At 34.8% G+C, this 21,296-nt stretch overlaps 5 protein-coding genes across 6 annotated transcripts; 2 read left to right on the plus strand and 3 right to left on the minus strand.

Moving 5' to 3' along the window:
* Positions 1 to 817: 817 nt before the first annotated feature.
* Positions 818 to 3,421, plus strand: LOC125849055 (uncharacterized). The gene is made up of 4 exons (XM_049529051.1): positions 818 to 1,487; positions 1,583 to 1,685; positions 2,394 to 2,602; positions 2,760 to 3,421. Exons 1-4 carry the CDS (start codon positions 859 to 861, stop codon positions 3,043 to 3,045), a joined length of 1,227 nt encoding a protein of 408 aa, XP_049385008.1. The 5' UTR covers positions 818 to 858; the 3' UTR covers positions 3,046 to 3,421.
* A 3,540-nt stretch (positions 3,422 to 6,961) lies between these two features.
* Positions 6,962 to 8,518, plus strand: LOC125848458 (syntaxin-112). 2 transcript variants are annotated; one of them, XM_049528319.1, is made up of 2 exons: positions 6,962 to 7,035; positions 7,394 to 8,518. In XM_049528319.1, the coding sequence occupies exon 2, from the start codon at positions 7,418 to 7,420 to the stop codon at positions 8,315 to 8,317; it is 900 nt and encodes a 299-aa protein (XP_049384276.1). In that variant the 5' UTR covers positions 6,962 to 7,035; positions 7,394 to 7,417; the 3' UTR covers positions 8,318 to 8,518. The 2 variants fall into 2 exon arrangements, with proteins under 2 accessions (XP_049384276.1, XP_049384277.1); XM_049528320.1 differs by lacking the exon at positions 6,962 to 7,035 and adding an exon at positions 7,126 to 7,200.
* A 160-nt stretch (positions 8,519 to 8,678) lies between these two features.
* Positions 8,679 to 13,162, minus strand: LOC125848456 (putative glucose-6-phosphate 1-epimerase). The gene is made up of 10 exons (XM_049528318.1): positions 12,945 to 13,162; positions 12,633 to 12,719; positions 11,834 to 11,944; positions 11,521 to 11,572; positions 11,070 to 11,207; positions 10,255 to 10,353; positions 9,827 to 9,924; positions 9,327 to 9,434; positions 9,138 to 9,219; positions 8,679 to 8,893 (listed from the first exon to the last, which is right to left on the minus strand). Exons 1-10 carry the CDS (start codon positions 13,010 to 13,012, stop codon positions 8,828 to 8,830), a joined length of 909 nt encoding a protein of 302 aa, XP_049384275.1. The 5' UTR covers positions 13,013 to 13,162; the 3' UTR covers positions 8,679 to 8,827.
* Positions 13,163 to 13,735: 573 nt separating this feature from the next.
* LOC125848641 (laccase-11-like) lies at positions 13,736 to 16,150 on the minus strand. Its single transcript, XM_049528549.1, has 6 exons — positions 16,023 to 16,150; positions 15,792 to 15,943; positions 15,462 to 15,706; positions 15,217 to 15,345; positions 14,192 to 15,115; positions 13,736 to 14,103 (listed from the first exon to the last, which is right to left on the minus strand). Exons 1-6 carry the CDS (start codon positions 16,119 to 16,121, stop codon positions 13,973 to 13,975), a joined length of 1,680 nt encoding a protein of 559 aa, XP_049384506.1. The 5' UTR covers positions 16,122 to 16,150; the 3' UTR covers positions 13,736 to 13,972.
* Positions 16,151 to 18,011: 1,861 nt separating this feature from the next.
* Positions 18,012 to 20,557, minus strand: LOC125848640 (laccase-11-like). Its single transcript, XM_049528548.1, has 6 exons — positions 20,381 to 20,557; positions 20,125 to 20,276; positions 19,794 to 20,038; positions 19,552 to 19,680; positions 18,492 to 19,415; positions 18,012 to 18,418 (listed from the first exon to the last, which is right to left on the minus strand). Exons 1-6 carry the CDS (start codon positions 20,477 to 20,479, stop codon positions 18,288 to 18,290), a joined length of 1,680 nt encoding a protein of 559 aa, XP_049384505.1. The 5' UTR covers positions 20,480 to 20,557; the 3' UTR covers positions 18,012 to 18,287.
* Between the last annotated feature and the right edge of the window lie 739 nt (positions 20,558 to 21,296).

The following is a 21,296-nucleotide window of genomic DNA, read 5'->3' on the forward strand; positions in this document are numbered from 1 at the left end:
TTCAGAAAANAAAAAAAAAAAAAAAAAAAAGAGAAGAAAAGATTGTAACAGCAATAAATAAGATATCCAATTTTGTGATACTACTGTCTACTAATATGTAAGATGCTTCGCCCCTCACTTTTATGTAACACTTTATTCTAAAGAAACTGTTTTTTTTTTTCCAAACCGTTTGATCTGAACATTTTTATTTTATATTATAAGCATGATTTCAGCAGTCTACTTGATATAAATATTGATTTTAATGGGGACAGAGAATTATAATGAGTACAAAATCCTCATCACTGTTTGTTGAATAAGAGCAAATTGAATGGATAAAATCTTTTTAAATTTAATTAGAGATATCGAATTCAAGCGGTAAGAATAGAAAAATCATGGTAGGATATGTTTTTTCCCTTCAATCAAATTAGTCCAGCATTTGAACTCAAAAGGTAAATAAATTGGATCCGTTGTGTATAGTGTATACCATGTCAAAAACAAAACAAAAAGAATTCTTTGCTTGTGTAGGTAAACATCAGGTAAGGAATTGTTAACTTTACTTGTTCCAAACGCTAAGCACCAAAGCTAAAGAAGTTGGATAAAGCCAGGTGTCCAGTTCATTTCTCTCAAAAAGTCTACCACATGGACTGCTTGGGTATGGGTTGTCCCGAGTTTTAAGTATGAAAAAAGTTGTATTGAGAGTGCGGACTTTAAAAATGGAATCTAATGCTGAAAATTGAATCAGTCGACCTTCAATACAGATATTAAAAACCTTAAATATTTTTTTTTATTTTTTTGAAAAAAGGAATCATTCCTCTTAACAATCCGCCAGTACAAATAACATCACCTGTAAGCAAACAACAAAGTCGCAAATCGTCAGTCATGGAAGCCTCTGTCAGACTACTCACTTGTTCTAATCGCCACCATGTCTCCCCTTCTCTCTTCCTCAAACTCAATTACAAGCCCCTTCCGTTATCACCATCTTCCTTTCGAACCCCTTCACTTTCTTCTCCCCCAAAGAATCGCCCCCGCATTTTCTTATCACATCGCAATCCCTCCTCCCCACTTTCTTCCCCATTTGGTTTTTCGAAAAATCCATTCCCATCGCAATTCTTGAATCCCATCTTATCCAGCAATCGTTTTGCTCGTATAGTATCAGGTACCCAAGATAAATTATTCAATTGGCATTTTGCTGCTGGCAGTGAAAAGGGTATTGAAATTGGGGCAACACCCAAAGAAGGCCCAATTGTGACGGTTGTGATGTTGGGTTGGCTCGGGTCAAAGCCGAAACATTTGAGGAGGTATATTGAGTTGTATAACTCTAAGGGTATTCACGCTCTAACGTTTGTTGCTTCTGTGAAAGATGTTCTTTCTTTCGATCTTGGCAAGAAATTGGAGGAGAGGATTGCTGTATTGGCAAATGAGCTTGCTTTGTGGTTGTCAGAATCCGATAAGGATGGTCGTGAACGGTGTTTGATTTTACACACTTTCAGTAATACCGGATGGCTTGCGTAGGTTGATTAATGGGACTTCAAATATTGATCATGCTAAAGTTATTTGTAATTTTTAGCTGTTTTAACCTTTATTAGTATTTGTTTCTGTGCAGTTATGGTGCTATTCTTGAGAATTTGAAAAATAGACAGGATTTGTTGGAAAAGATCAAGGGTTGTGTCGTGGATTCCGGTGGTGATCCAGATATAAGCCCCAAGGTTTTTTGGTTTACCTCACCCTACCATCAATATCCTTTATCTGATGCTTTATAAGATAATATTCAGATGCTATCAATTTTGTTTGAACCTTAATTACTCTTTTCTCTGAAATTGGTTTGGTTTAGTAAAATGTAACTATGGATTCATCATATCGTCGGAGGGCCAGGATGATTAACGTATACCAAGGGGTTCTTCGTTCACTGATTAACATAGGGATACCTGAAAAGTTTTTACCCTCTGCTGCCAAAGAAATGAGTTTTCTCATTGCAAAGGAAACGGGTTGGGTATGGGATGTTTTTCAAACTGTTGAAAGGGTTTAAAGCTATCATATAAATTTCAATTTATAGATGATAGGTTCTATCACAACTCTTGTAGGGTATAGCAAGATGCAAACCTCTTTAAATGTTCTTTGAGATTTCAGCATTGCTTTTTGCCATTGACTGGCTTCTTTGGTAGATTGAACTGTTTGATGGAGTTTTTCTCGCAACTTGGGGAAATTCCATTCCAAGAATGATTGGCAATTTTTTCTCTTCTTTTTGGTGGGGGAATTCTGTTCTTTTCATTTTGGAAGATCATTTGTCCTTTCATTCTTTCCTATTAAAATATGCACTGCATTATTTTCTCTCTTGTTGTATAGTGTTGATTCTGATCCTACAGAATTGAGTAATGAGGAAAGTTGTATGGTAATTCAGCCTTAACTGCTTGCAGGTCTGGGCAGCAGGATTTACTGCAGCCATGCTGAAGAAGCGTAGCTCTTTTGCATCTTCTTCAGTAGAAGCTGGAGAAGGAAATGAAGTGGGAAGTCCGTTAACCTCGGGAAACATTCAAGCTAAGGGAGCCATGTTGATGGAAACCGTTCTTTTCGCAGCACTTGAGAAGCTTTTCTCGTTTCTTCTTAATTTGCCTGATGTTAATGAGTAAGCACTTCAACATGTTATGTTCTTTTTCTTTACTTATCAATCAGGAATTAATTCAGAGAAATATGGCTTGCAGTATTTAGCTATTGATTAGAAGGTCTGGTCTATTAAAAAGGTTTATAGCTGCTTCTAATTATTGGTTATTTCCAATTTACAGGCGGCTGACGAAGATAATTACTGTCCTTGTCAAGAACCAGCCTTCCTGTCCTCAGCTTTATCTTTACAGTACAGCTGACAAGGTCATTCCAATTCAGTCAGTTGAATCGTTTATCGAAGAGCAGAGGAGAAGTGGGAGAGAGGTTCACTCTTTCAACTTTGGCTCTTCTCCTCATGTAGATCATTACCGAACTTTTCCAGACAAATATGTATCTGTATTACAGAAATTTCTCCAAGAATGTACGCTCATACCCAAAGAAGTGCCCAAAGGGAAAAAACGTCAATAGATCAAAGGAGTTGAGGGTGGTTAACCATTCCTCGTAGTCGTTATTGAATTGCTTTAACTGGGGCAATGTATCTTAAGAGTTGCAAATTAGTCTTGTGTTAAGTGGCTGTCAATTGCTACTCAGGCAGTAAGATTCTGCAATGAGTAGAAATTAGGAGGCTTTGCTGCAGTGGACTGGTAGTAGTTGCAAATAAGAGTCATTGGTCCAAAGTAGACTTACATCTCCAGCAGACTGAAGCCAGCCAATGTTTTCTAATAACATGAGGAAGGCCTTATTTCCTTATCTGTGTTTTATTTAATTTTTAAAAGTGAGCATGTTGTTTGGTCCTTTGCATAATTTCTACTGATGTTGCTACTTCCATCCACGGATTTAGCTAGCATTTGGTAATAGATTACTTAATTTCAGTGAAGTTTGGATTGAACTTGAAATTGTGTTTGGTCATAATCTTTCAAAACATAAATAAAAAACAAACACGAAACATGACTTGTACTAATAAGTTCTAAAAACTATCAGTATATCCAACTGTACCAAACAAACATGTTTGTGAATCTCAAATGATGTACCTTCATTGATTATGATCTATTATTATCACAGATCATAACCCAAATCCTATATATAGATGGATAGATAAGTTCAGTAGAAAATTATTATTTTTATAAGAGAAAAGACATAAAGTCACCATTAAAGTTATCTTGAATTTTAAAAAAGACATCTTAATTTTGTGGGTGTCCTATTACCCCCATTGAACAACTTCAAAAGAGTATGTACACCCCATTTTTCACCCAATACCACTTATACAAAAATATTTATAAGGCACGCACTAATGGTCATTTGTCACATGTTAAAAGTAAATTTTTAATTATTTTTATTTGATTTCTTTGGTTTTCTTTTTCATTTGTTCTTTTTCTCTTTCTTCTTCACCTCAATTTCTGTTCCATTCTTTTTTCCTTTTTTTTTCTTCTTCTATTCCATTCCCTTCATCGTTTTCTTGGGAAATTTTATTTCATGTTCTTTTGTTGGTGTCTTGCAATGGACTTTTCTTTACACTTTGTGTTCCTTTAGCAACCAACATTCATTTTTGCCTACTTATTATCACCAATTAATTTATTTATGAAAATAAATATCATCAAATAATCAAAATCTAAATACTCAAAATATCACCAAGCAAAATTTGAAATTTAAATCACCACCTTCTCCAACTCCTTACTCCCAAATCGAGTTTTTCATAGTTTTACTATTTCCAAATCCCAATCTTGATTTGTAGGAGGAACTAATTTATTTTACAAAAAAACAAAAGAAGAAGAAGAAGAAGAAGAAGAATGAACACAATAACATTAGTTTTTTAAAAAAACAATGGCCAGAAAGAAAAATAAAATAAAAAATGAAGGAAGACATGGATGTCCCAAGAAATATGGGTAAGCTAATGATGGTAGAGAAAATGAGAAAAAAGATTTGAAAAAATAAAAATATTCTTAATAAAGTAAAAAAATAAAATTAATACATGGATTTTTATGGTTTTTTTTTTTTTTAAAAAAAAGGTAAATTGGGGTGCCACATGACAAGTTTACGTTGGTATGAAGTTGTATCAAGAGTCTTCACACACTTATATTTTCGTGACAACATGAGTGGTGTTAAAATTAGTCAAAATGGTATATTTATTGTGGATTTAGATACTTTCATGGGGTAATAGAACACCTACAAAGTTAAGGTGCCTTTTTGAAAATATGGGACAACTTCAATGGTGACTTTATGTCTTTTCTCTTTTTATAATGAACTAGGTTATCCATTATCCTTAAATCACATGATGTTTGTTGTGAACCTAGCTAGCTCTATAAGGACCTATGAGTTAGAAGTGGTGAATAAGATTGAGCCAAGTAAAATATTGGAGTGTTTTATTTGGGATCCAAGCCCAATTAACATTTGGTTAAAAGGGAAAATGAGTTGGAAAGAAGGGTGTATGCATATTGAAGAAAATGTTTGTCTTCTCCTCTTCTTCTAAAGTCAAAGCTTCTCACCTCTATTTTGTTATTTCAATATTTCTATTGTATTTCCGTAGTTTGAGTATTGCAATTACAATTCTTAAGTTGTAATTGCATTTTAGTTCTNTGGTAGTAGTTGCAAATAAGAGTCATTGGTCCAAAGTAGACTTACATCTCCAGCAGACTGAAGCCAGCCAATGTTTTCTAATAACATGAGGAAGGCCTTATTTCCTTATCTGTGTTTTATTTAATTTTTAAAAGTGAGCATGTTGTTTGGTCCTTTGCATAATTTCTACTGATGTTGCTACTTCCATCCACGGATTTAGCTAGCATTTGGTAATAGATTACTTAATTTCAGTGAAGTTTGGATTGAACTTGAAATTGTGTTTGGTCATAATCTTTCAAAACATAAATAAAAAACAAACATGTAACATGACTTGTACTAGTAAATTCTAAAAACTATCAAGTATATCAAGCCGTACCAAGCAAACATGTTTGTTAATCAAATTATGCAGTACCTTCATTGATTATGATCATTATTATTATCACAAATCATAACCCAAATCCTATATATAGATAGATAGATAAGTTCAGTTGAAAATTATTATTTTTATAATGAACTAGGTTATCCATTATCCTTAAATCACATGATGTTTGTTGTGAACCTAGCTAGCTCTATAAGGGCGTATGAGTTAGAAGTGGTGAATAAGATTGGGTCAAGTAAAATATTGGAGTATTTTATTTGGAATTCATGCCCAATTAGCATTTGGTTAAAAGGGAAAATGAGTCGGAAAGATGGGTGTTATGCATATTGAAGAAAATGTTTGTCCTCTCCTCTTCTTCTAGAGTCAAAGCTTCTCACCTCTATTCATATCTCTATCTTTTAGTTACTTGTTATTTCAATATTTCCATTGTATTTTCGTAGCTTGAGTGTTGCAATCACAATTCTTAAGTTGTAATTGCGTTTTAGTTCTCTTCTTAATATAGTGAAGAATTCGGGTTTGTTACAATGTTTTAATAACAACTACTAATAACGCAATTACTAGCTACTATAATTTGTCAAATTTTACAATTAATTACAAAGATTCATTATGTGGCACTTTTTGGATTTCGAGATTCAAACAAGTCTATTTTTTACCATAAATTTTTCATACATCTTTTTAATAATTTGAATTGTCAATTATTGAGACTTATAGTACTTTTTACGTAGTATAATATATATATGCGTAAATTATCGGCCAACTTAAATTGTTTGACTCTCAAAAAATGAAATGTGTCATAAATTGAGACAGAGGGAGTAATAACAGACTAGCAGTACAAAAAAGTTTAGATTTTTAAAAAAGAATAGTATAAAATATGAAAATTCGGAGCAAGTTTTAAAATTTTAAAATAGGTCAACAACTATATCTTGGGTCAAAAAGAGGTCTAAAATAGAATTTGACATTTAAAGAATTGATTTTCAAAATCTCCTGAAAACTAGATAAATTCTATGACCAAACAAATATTTGACTATTTTTTTTTCAAAAGAAAAAACTTTTCAAACCTATGGTCAAACAAAAGTTTATCTTTGTTAATGCATATCATCATCTCAAAGCATACATCCAAACACCACCCATCTTTTTTTTTCCTTTTTACAAAATTACCAACAACGTTTTATACTCATAATAAATTAATCTTTAATTGAAACAATTTTCTAAAAAACAATAATATTTAACCTGAATTTACTTTGGTGTAAAAACAATAAAAAGGAAAAAATTAAAAAAAAAAACTTTTTTCGCACTTCATAGTTGGGTTACTAACCGTAACCGCCTTAAGCGGAACATCAATATAAACGGCTACTTCTCACTTCTTCCTTGCGAAACTTTTGAAATATTTGAAACTCCTCAGAATCTCCATATCCCTCTTTCCCCCTCCCAAACAGTTCCAAGAAGAAGAAAACAGGCACCATCATCATCAAGAAGACGAAGAAGAAGAAGAAGAAGAAGAAGAACGCAAAGCTCTTCAAAATTGGGTAATAACCCACTTCAGTTCAATCAAGATTTGAAGTGAAAAAATCTCTTCTTCAATTCACTCGTTTCATTCTTATCTATTTCTTCCTGCTTTATTCATATTTCTTGGTGTTGAATTTCATATTCAATCGGATTATTTCATAACAAATTGCCATCTTCAAGAAAGGGTAGAAATCTTTTCTTGCATTCCGTTACTTTCTCTGTTTTCTTGTTTTTATTGGTGTTGAATTTCATGTTCAATCGGATTGTTTCATGACAGATTGTTGTCTTGCAGAAAAGGGTAGAGAAATATTTCCTTGCATTCAGTTACTTTATCTGTTTTCTTGGTGTATTTGATAAGCTGTTCTTGACTAATTGCAGAATATTCAGTAAACTGGAGTGAAGATGAATGATCTCATGACGAAATCGTTCTTAAGTTATGTGGAATTGAAGAAACAAGCCCATTTGGATCTTGAAACAGAGAGGGATTTGGAGATGGGCCAACTCAGCCGCACAGATGAAGACAATCTTTCCAACTTCTTCCGTGAAATCGAGGCAGTGAAGGGTGATATTCAAGAGATAACTAATCTCTTGATCGATCTTCAAAATCTGAATGAGGAGACAAAAACTACTCACGGTCCCAAAGTTCTTCGTGGCATTAGAGACAGAATGGATTCTGATATGGTCTCTGTCCTTCGCAAAGCCAAGATTGTCAAGGCAAAACTTGAAGCACTTGACAAATCAAATGTGGGGAATCGCAAATTATCAGTGGCATATGCACTAGGCACTGTGGTTGATCGAACGAGAGTTAACATGACTAATGGATTGAGGGTCAAGCTTAGGGACATCATGAATGATTTTCAGGCTTTGAGAGAAAAAATCTTGTCAGATTACAAAGACTGCCTCAGAAGAAGATATTACAACGAGACGGGGAAGGAGCCAACAGAGGAAGTGATTGAGAAGATGGTTTCAGGAGAAAGTGGGAAAGTTCAAATATTTGCAGCAAAAACAGAGATGAATCTTGATGACAAAGATAAGCACGAGGCTGTAATGGACATAAAGAAGAGCCTGGACAAACTTCATCAAGTGTTTCTTGATATGGCTGTTCTAGTTGAGACTCAAGGTGAACAGATTGATGACATTGAGCATAATATGGCCATTGCTGGAAGCTTCATCAGTGGTGGAACCAACAGTCTTTTCTATGCTAAGCAGCAGCAGAAGAAGGGAAGGGCATGGATATGTTGGGTATGGGCTGTGGTATTGATCATTTTGGTTGTCTGCTTAATTGCTACATTGAGCTCTTGATAGTACTTGAAAACAAAATGTCATTTCATTTTAGTTTCTGCCATGTGAGGGAACTGTTATTAGGATTCGGCTCTGTTATTCCTCTCATTCGGCTTTTCTGGACTCGAGTATTTACCATTCTTAGAGATAGTTAGAAATGTTTTGAATGCTACAATCATAATGTACGATTCATTTGATATTGAATCAAAAACAGGAACTAGCATTTCTTTACCTAGTACTTTTTCCTCTTCAATCACAAATCTTGGATAATACAGCTTATGCATTTTGCAGCTTCATTCCATTTATCTTGTACAATAAAGATTTTGCAAATACAGAGGAGATTGATGGGAAAGAAGATGAAAATATCACTTGAACACTCTTAAACTGCTATGAAATGCAGGTCATGTGAGATACAACATTATTCTTTATTTTGTATTTGCCATTTTCAATCATTTTCTCAAGTGAGTCTTTTAAATTGAAAAGCAGGGGAGAGTTTCTCCAAAAAGTTGATTTCTCTTCCAGGAGGTATCTTTAAGCAACAGTTAGATGTTGTACAGCCGTCCAAGATTGCTCTGGTTCAAGCTGAACTGTTCCAATCTGATATGAACCAAGGGAAAACACACCAAAAAAAAATGAACAAATTGCATATTAGGTCAAGCATTTGAATCTTCTCAACCACAAGTAAGAGGAAAGACCACGCAATTCGACAGACAATAGGATACTTGTTAGCAATTTGATCAAATGTATGAAGAGATCACACGCGGCACCTCAAAGTAAATGGGACACAGAAATCTAATCACACGCGTCAATTTAGAAATACAGAGAGATTCATTGTAAATACCTTGGCATTTTCAACACAAACAAAATCTTTATAGCTTTGTTCCATGGTCAAATGAGGGTTCCATAGAACAGCATCAGACCAACTGCACATACAAAACACAACCAACTTGCTAAATTAGACAACTAGGGGGGCTAGATAGTTCTTTAATAAACTCCATTACGGCAATGTGGCTGGGTACTAGTAACTCACTTGGTGTTTTTGATAGATATCTTATCACCCAAACCATTATCTAGTTGTAACTCATTAGGTGCATCAAGATAAACACAGTCCACAAATCCAGGAAATGTCACCACATCCCTGAAATAGGTAAAATTATCAGAATGAAGGATTAGGTTCTTGAGAGAATGACCTATATGCATGGACTAGAATCATATCATTTTTTAAATGCCCTTGACGACAAACTAGTGCTAAAGTATAAGTACTTCAGAATTCTAGAAACACGGGTTGGTTTTAGGCAATATGTGAGTGTTTGTATGTGCATTTGTGATTATCATAGTTTATCATTAAGAAGAGTATTAACCTGGCTCGTGATGATAAAAAATATGAAGTCCAACCAGACATCTCCCGGAGAAACATACGTTTGCAGAGAATGTAGGTTCTCAATAGCAGTCATGAATTCTTTAAGATAATAAGTATGTTCTGGGAGAAGAGAAAATGATTTCTTGATCTATTTGAGATCTCATACTGACCTTTCCTCCTTTCCCTCGACAGGGTTTGTGGGATCAGGAACCTTGTTTAGAGTTTTGCAACCTTTTAAACCACTAACTGATGCACCTGTTACAGAAGCCTGAAGTAGAGAATATAGATGATAAAATATTCTTTTTTTAGTGGATAACAATCTCAACAATGATCATGAATTAGTTTTACCCCAAAGATCATGAAATTCTAAGGAAATGAGTTAACCTCCATCACCTATAGAGCCAAAATGCTTGCAGTAAAAGAAAAAAGAAAAGGAAAAAGAGAGGCCTATTTGACTTGAAGACTGAGGCAGCAGAACAGGATTATTTATTAGCATATAATTGGACAGGTCTTGAACTCCTGATAAATTTTAAGAGTTTTAGGAGATGCACCCAAACTATGGAAATTTCCACGCACAAGTTGCCAAAGAAATACTTACGCTGAAGTAAGTATGCAGTGCAGTAGTGAATGAAAATGGTTTGTTGTCAGTATTTTTAACTGTGAGTTCCGTTGAGAGGGTCTTCTTATCAAGAGTGATCTGCAAGCAATTGCAAAATGAGAAATTAGAAGTTTTATCATGTACCACCAGTGGCGGAGGCAGGAATTCTATCAAGGGGGTTCAAATAAAACATAGGTGAAATCCTGAACCCCATAAACCATTGAGCTACTCCTTTGACATATGCTCAGGGGGTTCAATTTTAAATATATACACGTACACAAAAAAATTGATCTTATACATATAGTGTAATTTTTTTTCCGAGGGGGGTCGGATGACCCCCCTGGACACACTCTACATCCGCCACTGTGTACCACACGTGATCAAAAGAATCTTCCTTGTAACTATGAGAGAGCAGAAGGTATAGCATAGACATTTATCAAATCAAATAGGTACTATACCAAGGTATGTAAATGAGAGTCCTTTATCAAATTTCTCTATAACAAAAAGTCACATACCAATTATTGGGCTTGGATTTGAAAGTTGTTGGCTAATATATGTAGGGAAAGGGGGCATTAGCACATTCTATGTAGTTACTTTTGAAAAGTTACAAATTAACGTAGGGAAACATTATTTGCAGACGCAAAGGTAGCTGGGCATTTCCCCCATGGATCTGCCATTAGCTTTCACCCTTCTGTATACTCAAACAGGTATTCGTCCAGTTTAGCTGTCTGTGACTCTAATTAGCTACAGAAGTTATCTGAGAAAGTAGTTTAAAATTTTGATTGGAAAAACGAAAGATAATCTACAACTCGAACCTTGTAAAGAGCATGGAAACTATAGTCCCACATTGCACGGCTGTAAGGGCCATCCCTTAGCTCCACAGTAACAACAGGTTTCTCCTCCACATTTTCAGAACTAACAAGGGTCCAACTCACGTTCCTTCCAAATCCGTGCTGTCAACCAGATGAGCATATTTAAGACACAAAACCAGCATTCAGAAACTGATCAGATAGCATGAAATATTCAAGAATAAGTTAAGGTATTGCATCACACAATTACCAATAGAACTGTAAGTGGAGCTATAACTATTATTCTAGCATGTAGGTTAACAATTTTTCTAGCATGTAGCTAAGGGATAGAGTGCATTGGCAGAAGAAACTGTCACTTGATGCTTTTGTAAAAGAGTTGGTTCTCAATTAAGAAATGCTACCTCTCTAACATTAAGAAGTCTCAACTAAATACATTGAAACATGAGAAGTAATTTACCTGCTGGATTGGGCCAGGTCCAAATTGTGGGAAACAATGTGGTATTCCTCCACTGTACAATGTAAAATAGTTAGTAAGGAAGGTAATATAACCTCTTTAGTTTTTTCCAATTTTAAATTTTAAAGGTAGAGATAGTAAAAGATTGATGATACTGCAGCTTTAACAAAAGTAAAGAAAAACGCTTCTAGTTAGGTGAATGTTAATCATCAAACGTGCTCGACTGTGTTAAGGAAGAAGAAAGCATAAGTTTAGCTGTTTAAAAGAGCAAATATAATTGTGACCAAATTCTAAAACTTGAAAACTGGCTGATGACCTGATTGGTTTCTGACCATTGAATACAGCATCTGGTCGAACAAAAAGTAGATCTTTACTGTCTACTTTCCAAGATGTGACGCAAGCTCCAAATAGATATAGCTCAGCCTCACTGCAAAATGAAGGAAAGAAGGACTTTCAGCCAATCGACCACATAAGCCAGCATTCAGGTAAGTACCCAGGAACATTTTTGTTGTGCCTATTCAATATCTCTACATAGTACAAACCCAGTGTTTTGGACTTGTGAAGCTATAGGAAGTACGCATTGCTGCATTACTCAACAAATGATATTGCCATCAGAATGACTAATGCAGTACCACTAATATCACTGATAAACAGCTGATAGCATCATCAGACATCACTTTTGTTTCTAGAGAAACTAGCTTTTGGTCCAGATCGGGATCAGTTCAACATGACGAACGTGGAAGATCTTCCCCATACAACTCATTACATAATCCATTTGTGAGAAAGTATGTCTCTTTCCTTTTTTGGCAACTCTTTAATTCTAACTTTTAACGTAATACGTTTAAGACCACAAGATAAAAGGGCATTTTGTCAGATATTTCTTATGTTAGTGTCAAGTTAAAACAAGACAAACAAATTGAAACAAAGGTAATAATATTTAATCTTTCAAGATTAGATCTTTTCAGCATAATGCAGTACCATTAAGGATTGGATTAAGGTTCAATATCAAACTGCTGACTTCTTTTGCCAGAACTATTTCTTACAATCCTACTTGTTAGCCGGCAAACTTTCCATCATGCCTCCAGAATCATCAATTAAAAACTAAGAATGTGTACCTTCCATGAGGAGAAGTCAAAACGACCTTGGGTAAATTTCCCAACCCTTCAGTAGATTTCACACTTGCAAATGTCATCCCTGAGTGTCTGTAACCAACCGCAGTCCGTCAATTCAGCCAATTTCTCATCAAACACAAAACCCCAATTGAAAAGATCTCATTTTTCAAACTTACAAAGTAAAAAAGATTGTATTTTTGAAAAATCAATCACTAGATGGGTAGCAGAAAATTGATTGATAAATGGGTGAAATGAAAGAAGAAGACATACCCAAAAACTAGGATAGAGAGATGAAAAAATGAAAGTGAAACTCACCGATTAACTCGCCGAAATTTTGAGGAGGTTAAGGGAGAGCAAGACCAGGTCATAGACAATGCTGCCATCTTCTATTTGATGGCAAAATTACAAAGGATTTGCAAAAAGGTTAGTCTTTTTTGCTTTCTAACTGGAAAATTGTTCTCTTTTTATTGCTCTGTGCAGTCCGTGTTGTCCACTGAACTACTTAACTGGATATTGTGCCTTTACAATAACTTCGAATATTCTTTTTTTTTTCTTTTGCTTTTATTGTTTTGAATATTTATTGAAGAAATTGACTTAAAAGAAAAGTAATCCCATTTGACCATAATTGTAAGCCAATTTTTTCTATTTATAGTTGAATATTTGTTTAGTTGTCTGTCGTAATTTTTCACCCATTTTAATGCTTATGTTCTCAAGAGTCTGGTTGCAAATTATTTTTCAAGAGACTTCATCTCCCAAACCCATCAAATGCCACCTAGGAAATTAAAAACAAAGTAGCTAGGATGTCCTTTTCTGTAGTAAGTAGCTAGGATATATGTGTGGTTCTCTTGGAGTTCCGACATATTCTTCAAAAGTGTTTTCTTGGTTGTCGCTTGCATTTTCTTACATGGGGTAGTCGAAATATTTTCCGACTTCTTGATTAGCCATAGGTTTCCAGGTGCTTAACTGGATTAATTCAGGTTTGCTATAGTTGATAAATCCAAATTGTAATATTTGGTATCGTGATTAATGACTGATTGCACGACTCGAATCTTTGTCATATAGGTTAGATAGAGACAAATCAAAAGCAAGTATCAACAAACGTATTTCAATCCAATGATAGATACTAAACGAATTAGGAAAGTTCATGAAAACACAATCCAAATTGACAACAAAAGAAAAAACACAATCCAAAACCACATTTTTATGTGTGGAAGTTTATGACAGCTCAAATTCCTTGAATTTTCTGGATGGAAATTCCTTTCTAAATTTGTATGATCCTTGAAGCCTTTGCTTCCTTAGCTTATGGTGCATGAAGCAAATTGAAAACGGAAAGCCTTGTGAAATTAGCAGGTTGGAAGATCCTTTGGTGGAGGCAGAACATTATGATCTGATCCTGGTCCATCTTCCACTAAAAATGCTGTTTTCAGTCCCCAGCCTGTATGCAACTCCAGATGACAGTGGAAAAACCAGACCCCTTCACACAAAATTGGATATGTTAAGAAAAAGTTTTGAAACAATAGGAAAATTCATTAACTAAACTTGGTCAAAAACTAGCTAGGTACCTGGATTATCAGCCCTGAATCGAATAGCAGTCCAACCGCCAGTAGGAACACCAACAGTATTTCTTTCTATAGGATCGATCAAGTTGTATTTTGCTGGATCTTTTTTGGGGTCAAAGTTTCCGATGCCAGTTCCAACTACAAAGAAGTTATAGCCATGGAGATGGAAAGGATGTGATTCCACCGACAATAAGTTGGTGTCTTGGACTACTATTTCAACAGTGGAATTGAAAGCAATTTTACTGATCCTAGTGCCTACATTTGTCCTTAGGTTGGCTGTAAGGGGTGCCCCTGTAAAATTGAATGGAGTAGGTGGTTTGTCTGGGAAATCTGGTGTGTACACTCCTTTAATGTTGAAGTAATGAGATTGAAGAAGTGCAGTTTGTGGCATGATAAAGGAAATGTTATTCAGAGATGCTGTAAGCCTAGTTCCATTAAGACAGGTGGGACAAGGATTTATTCCAAGGCCAACTGTAAACAAGAGGTGACGATCAACATTTAGGGGGACATTTGCTGGATATTTGGGAGTATTTAAGCTTTTGAGTTTAGAGTTATAGCTCAAAGCAAAGTCTGAGTCATTTTGTGCAGGCAAGGTTGGAAGTTTTGGCAGCACCGTTTCTGGGACTCCCTTGTACTGGAATATAGCAGTGGCAGTCTTGTTATCCACACTGATTGGAGCATCCATGAAGGCCCTTGCAGCCATGAAGTATCTTCCCGGAACTTGGTTTGCACGAACCAGAACGTTTGTAGTTTGGCCTGGTGCTATCAGGATGGCCTCTGTGGAGAATGGTTTCGTGTAGACTGCATCAATTTCTACCACTGTGAAGGTATGGTTAGCCAGGGCAAAAAAGAGCTCATCATTGAGAGCAGCATTGATAATTCTCAACAGGTATGTCTTTCCTTTTTCAACTTCCATGGCAAAAGTATCTGAAAAAGAAATTCACATATTGAATTATGTTGGAAGCAAATACTCTAAGAAACATACATGATTGAAATACTCTAGTAAATATCAGTCTCTTGATTCTTACATTTCTCTGAACATGGGAAAAGAGGCCCTGGCTTTCCGTTAATCGTGTGAGCATCGGACATATTAGGAGGAAGACCCAAGGCATTTCCTTGTTTCTCGACTGCTTCAACATCAGCATTCCACCATTCCCCTGCATCACAATCACATAGAAGCATTACTGTCATTTTCTTTCATTCTTTGCCATTAGAGAACTTTGAGAAATTTTGGGGATGAATACTATATATATTAACGAACGTCAATGCTCACCTAGAACAAGCACCTCTTCCCTATCTGGCTGAGGAAAAGGGAAGGGAGTTCCTTGTTGTGGCATGATCACTATTGCACCATAGACAGTTGCCCTTAGCCAAAGAATATGTGCATGCCACCACAAGGTTCCTCTTTGTCCTGTTACATTGAAATCATAAACATAGCTATTTCCTGTCTGGATAGGGCATTGAGTTATGTAAGCTGGACCATCTGCCCAACCATTGCGATATTGTTTCAAACCATGCCTACAAGAATCAGAACAAAAACATTCTGTTTTAGCAGCTGAAAGTTTTGAGACTTCAATTTTCATCTAATTCTAATTTATCTTACCAATGGATAGACAAGTTATATTGTACATAGTTGGTAACATTGATTTGAACTCTATCTCCTTCTCTGGCATATATAGTTGGCCCTGGAAATCCACCATTTACTGTAACCATTTGTTTTGCATTGCACAATCTACTCACATTTGACAATTTCACCTGTAAACCACAAAAAGTTTACCATGATGAAAAGAAAACAACCAAAAGTAAACATAATTCAAAATTTGAAAGCACTAACATCAAATTGATATTTCTTAAGGGCAGCCTCAGCAGGTAGACAAATGAAACAGAGAAATCCAAAGACAAGTAAGCCTAAAAAACTTGTCTGCTTTGCCATTTTCCTTAATTGGCTAAAAGGTGTATGACAAGTATATGGAATGGGATGAGACAAGCATATTTATACAAGTGAAATGTCATATAAGTAGTTTGTTAAGGGAAGAGATATATTAGGTACAAAAAGTATTTCAATTTGCTGTTACTGCAAAGCCTTTAAGCAATACACAGATGTAGACATTTTTAAAGCCATTGACTGACGTAGAGGCTAAATTCAAAATCCACCACATTCAAGCTAAGAAAAATATAAATTAGTTTTATGAACTTTACCTTAACGGTAAAGGAAAGAAGTTTGCCTAGCTCTAGTATAAGAAGGTGCATATTAATTAGCATGTAGAATGTAGGTATATTTTTTGACGGCAGTTCTATTGGTTGGTCAAAAAATAGCATATTGATTTAGACATAGGAAGGAAAGAAATTATTATAATATTACTAAAATACATAAATGTTCGTTGTGCTATTGTAGTCATGTAAACCTACTATGAGTATCACCATTTACATATGTTTTTATGGCTACTCAATTTTATTATCTATGACACTGAAATAACACCTTCATTCATTAATTTACTCTTCTCTCAACTAGTCGCTTCACTTTTTTTTCTTCCTTGAATGGTATGTTAACTAAAAAAATAATTTTGATAACTCAGAACTGTAATTGGGGTTGACTCAAGCACTTTCATGACCTAAAATCAAAAATAAATCGGATCTCTTAAATTTTGGAGTAATAATAATACTTTTTTAAAAAATTTAAAATCTGTTATTCTAGTTTTTTTAAAATGCAAAGTGTTTGTAAATATATATTTTAAAAAATTATTTTGAGATGCAAACTTGTTTTTTCTTTCTATATGAAAAAGTTATTTTGTTTTGTAAATAGTACTCCCTCCATTTCAATTTGTTTGTCTAATTTTGACTTGACATGGAGTTTGAAGTTTAATAAGAAATAATTAATATTTTTTGAATCGTATAGTCTTAAACTAAAGATTGAAACTAACTGTATAATTTTTTCTAATTTTTAAGAATACAAATCTTAGTATTGTTAAATGGGATCTTTAAATTTGGAGGCCTAAAATAAGTGACTTATTTTTCAATACATATAGAGCCGTCCTGACTTACTAGCACTATAATTTTTTGGGGGTAAAATCACAATCAATCTATTTTACGAGTAAACTGAACCGCTCATAGATATGTGAAATTCAGTAAAATTATTGTAGTACACTTTTTAAGATCATTTTGGTAATGAAAAGTGTTTAATTGCCAAAAACAAAACCAGAAGATACAGTACACTTTCATTTAAACATTGTTCAACGTTACTAATGTTTTCAATTTTATTTGTTATTTCACCAGATGAAATATTACATAAATTCTATAAAGGCATCCACCCAAATACTGAAATTTGAGAATAAGTTTTATACTTCAAAGTGCTAGAATGATTTTCCCCTAAAACCATGGTCAAATTCTTGATAGAACTAGAGTTATACATCTATGAAATTAATCCCTATTTCACTTGCATCACTTTCCAACTCAGGCACTACTAGAAAAATCAAAATTTCCAATAGAAAGTCCCATCAGAAATAATTATGATGAATATAATTTTAATTGAATTTCATCGAAAATTCTAATTTTTCTGGTAATGTCTTCCCTTATTCCTTAAGTTCCTGTTCAACTTTTTAACACTTCCATTACATGCATGAATAAATACTCAAAGAATTGTTTGTGCACTCGTGTAAATTTTTTGTGCTCAAACTTGAGGGATTATTTTGGGTTTTTTCTCTAAATTTACAGAGTTTTGTAGCAATTTTTATATATGAATGATCGAACTCAAATTTTAGGATTTTTCTTAAAATAGCAGGTACTAATTCAGGTTTGCTATAATTGATAAAACTGTCAAGTCAAGTAGTATTAACAGACTATATTTCAATCCAAGTAGATAGGGAAGTTCATAAAAAACAACAGCCCAAAATCACATTTTTATGTGTGGACCTTTATTACAACTCAAATTACATTTAAATTCCTGGGATAAAAACTCCTCCTTCATTTTTCCAATTTTGCACACTGGCTAAAGTGTGAATAATCTTCAAAGCATTTTGCTTCCTTATGGGAAAATAAAACAAATTATGTCAAACTTTTACAAGAAATCCATCTGGACATATAAAAGTAAAGCCTTTTGAAATTAGCATGATGGAAGGTCCTTTGGTGGAGGCAGAATACTATGATCTAATCCTGGTCCATTTTCCACTAAAAATGCTGTTTTCAGTCCCCAGCCTGTGTGCAACTCCAGATGACAATGGAAGAACCAGACCCCTTCACAAAAAATTGGATATGTTAACAATAAATTTTCAAAAGTTTTAACAAAATTTGGTTGAAAACTAGGTACCTGGATTATCAGCCCTGAATCGAATAGCAGTCCAACCACCAGTTGGAACACCTACAGTATTTCTTTCTATAGGATCATTCAAGTTGTATTTTGTTGGATCTTTCTTGGGGTCAAAGTTTCCAATGCCAGTTCCAACCACAAAGAAATTGTAGCCATGGAGATGGAAAGGATGTGATTCCACCGATAACAAGTTGGTGTCTTGGATTACTATTTCAACAGTGGAATTGAAAGCAATTTTACTGATCCTTGTGCCTACATTTGTCCTTAGGTTGGCTGTAAGGGGTGCCCCTGTAAAATTGAATGGAGTAGGTGGTTTGTCTGGGAAATCTGGAGTGTATACACCCTTAATGTTGAAGTAATGAGACTGAAGAAGTGCAGTTTCTGGCATGATGAAGGAAATGTTGTTCAAAGAAGCTGTTAGCCTAGTTCCATTTAGACAGGTGGGACAAGGATTTATCCCAAGGCCAACTGTTAACAAGAGGTGTCGATCAACATTTAGGGGAACGTTTGCTGGATATTTGGGAGTATTTAAGCTTTTGAGTTTAGAGTTATAGCTCAAAGCAAAGTCTGAGTCATTTTGTGCAGGCAAAGTAGGAAGTTTTGGAATCACGGTTTCTGGGATTCCCTTGTACTGGAATATAGCAGTGGCAGTCTTGTTATCCACACTGATTGGAGCATCCATGAAGGCCCTTGCAGCCATGAAGTATCTTCCTGGAAGTTGGTTGGCACGAACCAGAACATTTGTAGTCTGGCCTGGTGCAATCAGAATGGAGTCTGTGGTAAATGGTTTCGTGTAGACTGCATCAATTTCTACCACTGTGAAGGTATGATTAGCCAGGGCAAAAAAGAGCTCATCATTGAGAGCAGCGTTGATAATTCTCAACAGGTATGTCTTTCCTTTTTCAACTTCCATGGCAAAAGTATCTGAGAAAGATATTCAAGTAATTGATGAATCATGGTTAGTATGTGTATGATTGCATGCAACATTGTTGCAAGTCATATTTATTTTGATACGACAGGGTTTGAATACTTGAACAAATATCAGTATCTTAATTCTTACGTTTCTCAGAACATGGAAAAAGAGGCCCTGGCTTTCCGTTGATCGTGTGAGCATCAGACATATTAGGAGGTAAACCTAATGCATTTCCTTGTTTCTCAATTTGTTCAACATCAGCATTCCACCATTCTCCTATCAAAATTTAAACATAAGAAATGTCATGTTCCATTCATGCTTTGCACTAAGAGAAGTACAAGAAATTTCGGGGGTGAATTCTATGTATATTAACGAGTGCCAACACTCACCTAGTACAAGTACTTCTTCCCTATCTGGTTGAGGAAAAGGGAAGGGAGTTCCTTGTTGTGGCATGATCACTATTGCACCATAGACAGTTGCCCTTAGCCAAAGAATATGTGCATGCCACCATAAGGTACCTCTTTGTCCTGTTACATTGAAGTCATAAACATAGCTATCTCCTGTCTGGATAGGGCACTGAGTTATGTAAGCTGGACCGTCTGCCCAACCATTGCGATATTGTTTCAAACCATGCCTGCAAGCATCAGAACAAAAATATTCTGTTTTAGCCCCTGAAAGTTTAGAAACAATATTAATTTCATCTAAATTTAATGTTGTTACCAATGAATGGACAAGTTATATTGTGCATAGTTAGTAACATTGATTTGAACTCTATCTCCTTCTCTAGCATATATAGTTGGCCCCGGAAATCCTCCATTAACTGTAACCATTTGTTTTGCATGGCACAATCTGCTCACATTTGACACTTTAACCTGTAAAAGACGAAAAAAGGTGCCAAATGAGCTAGTGTAGAGAACAAACAGTAGCTAAGAACCAAAATAAACAAAAACACATTTTGAAAATTGAAGAGACTAACATCAAATTGATATTTCTTAAGGGCAGCCTCAGCAGGTAGACAAATGAAACAAAGAAAACCAAAGGCAAGGACGCCTAACAAACTTGTCCGCATTGCCATTTTCTTTGCAAGAAGCTATTGAACAACTGTTTGGATGATGAGAGAAAGATGTAAATTAGAGGTATATTTATACAAGTGAAATGATAGAAGGCAAATTCTATCAGTTTGTTGTAACAGAGATTAGGTGGAAAAGGATTCTAATGGGCTGTACTGCAAAGCTTTTAAGCAAATTCTGATGAAGACATTTTGTGAGCCATTGACTGACGTAGAGGCTAAATTCAAAGTTAAAGCGAATATACTCGAAGAAGAATATAAAATAGTAGTACTTAGTATATCAACTTTACCTTAACCGTAAAGAAAGAAGATAATTTCACTGTTTGGTGCTTTGCATATTGAGGTGGACGCATGTAATAAGGACCATATTTCTCTAACTTACTTCCATAGTTTCCATATACTTATAATTCTCAAAGATGATTACGGGTAAACGTTCATCGAAAGTGGGATTAGTAACATAAAAAATATGATAGGTTAAAATATATTGATAGCGTAAACAAAAAAATTAATTTTATCAATGTACACAAGTTAAATCGATTCATGTCACCTCTATTAAGGATAAAAACACATACAAAATGGAGTAAAGTAATAAAGATTCTGCGAGAGACTTATTAATTCTAAGAGCTAATTTTACTTCTAAGATTTAGTTGCTTTTCTTTATTTCCTCGAATTCATGGCCACATTTTGCTTAGATTTCACTTAAAATGTTCTGTTAAGGTTTCCTTTAACGATGAACAACCCCTCATACGAAACAAATTGTACATTAGTAGCAGAAAAAAACAACTTGTGCAGCTAAAATATGTTAAATTACCAGGTTTAATTT

Source organism: Solanum stenotomum, chromosome 12, assembly GCF_019186545.1.
Source record: "Solanum stenotomum isolate F172 chromosome 12, ASM1918654v1, whole genome shotgun sequence".
Lineage (NCBI taxonomy): Eukaryota > Viridiplantae > Streptophyta > Magnoliopsida > Solanales > Solanaceae > Solanum > Solanum stenotomum.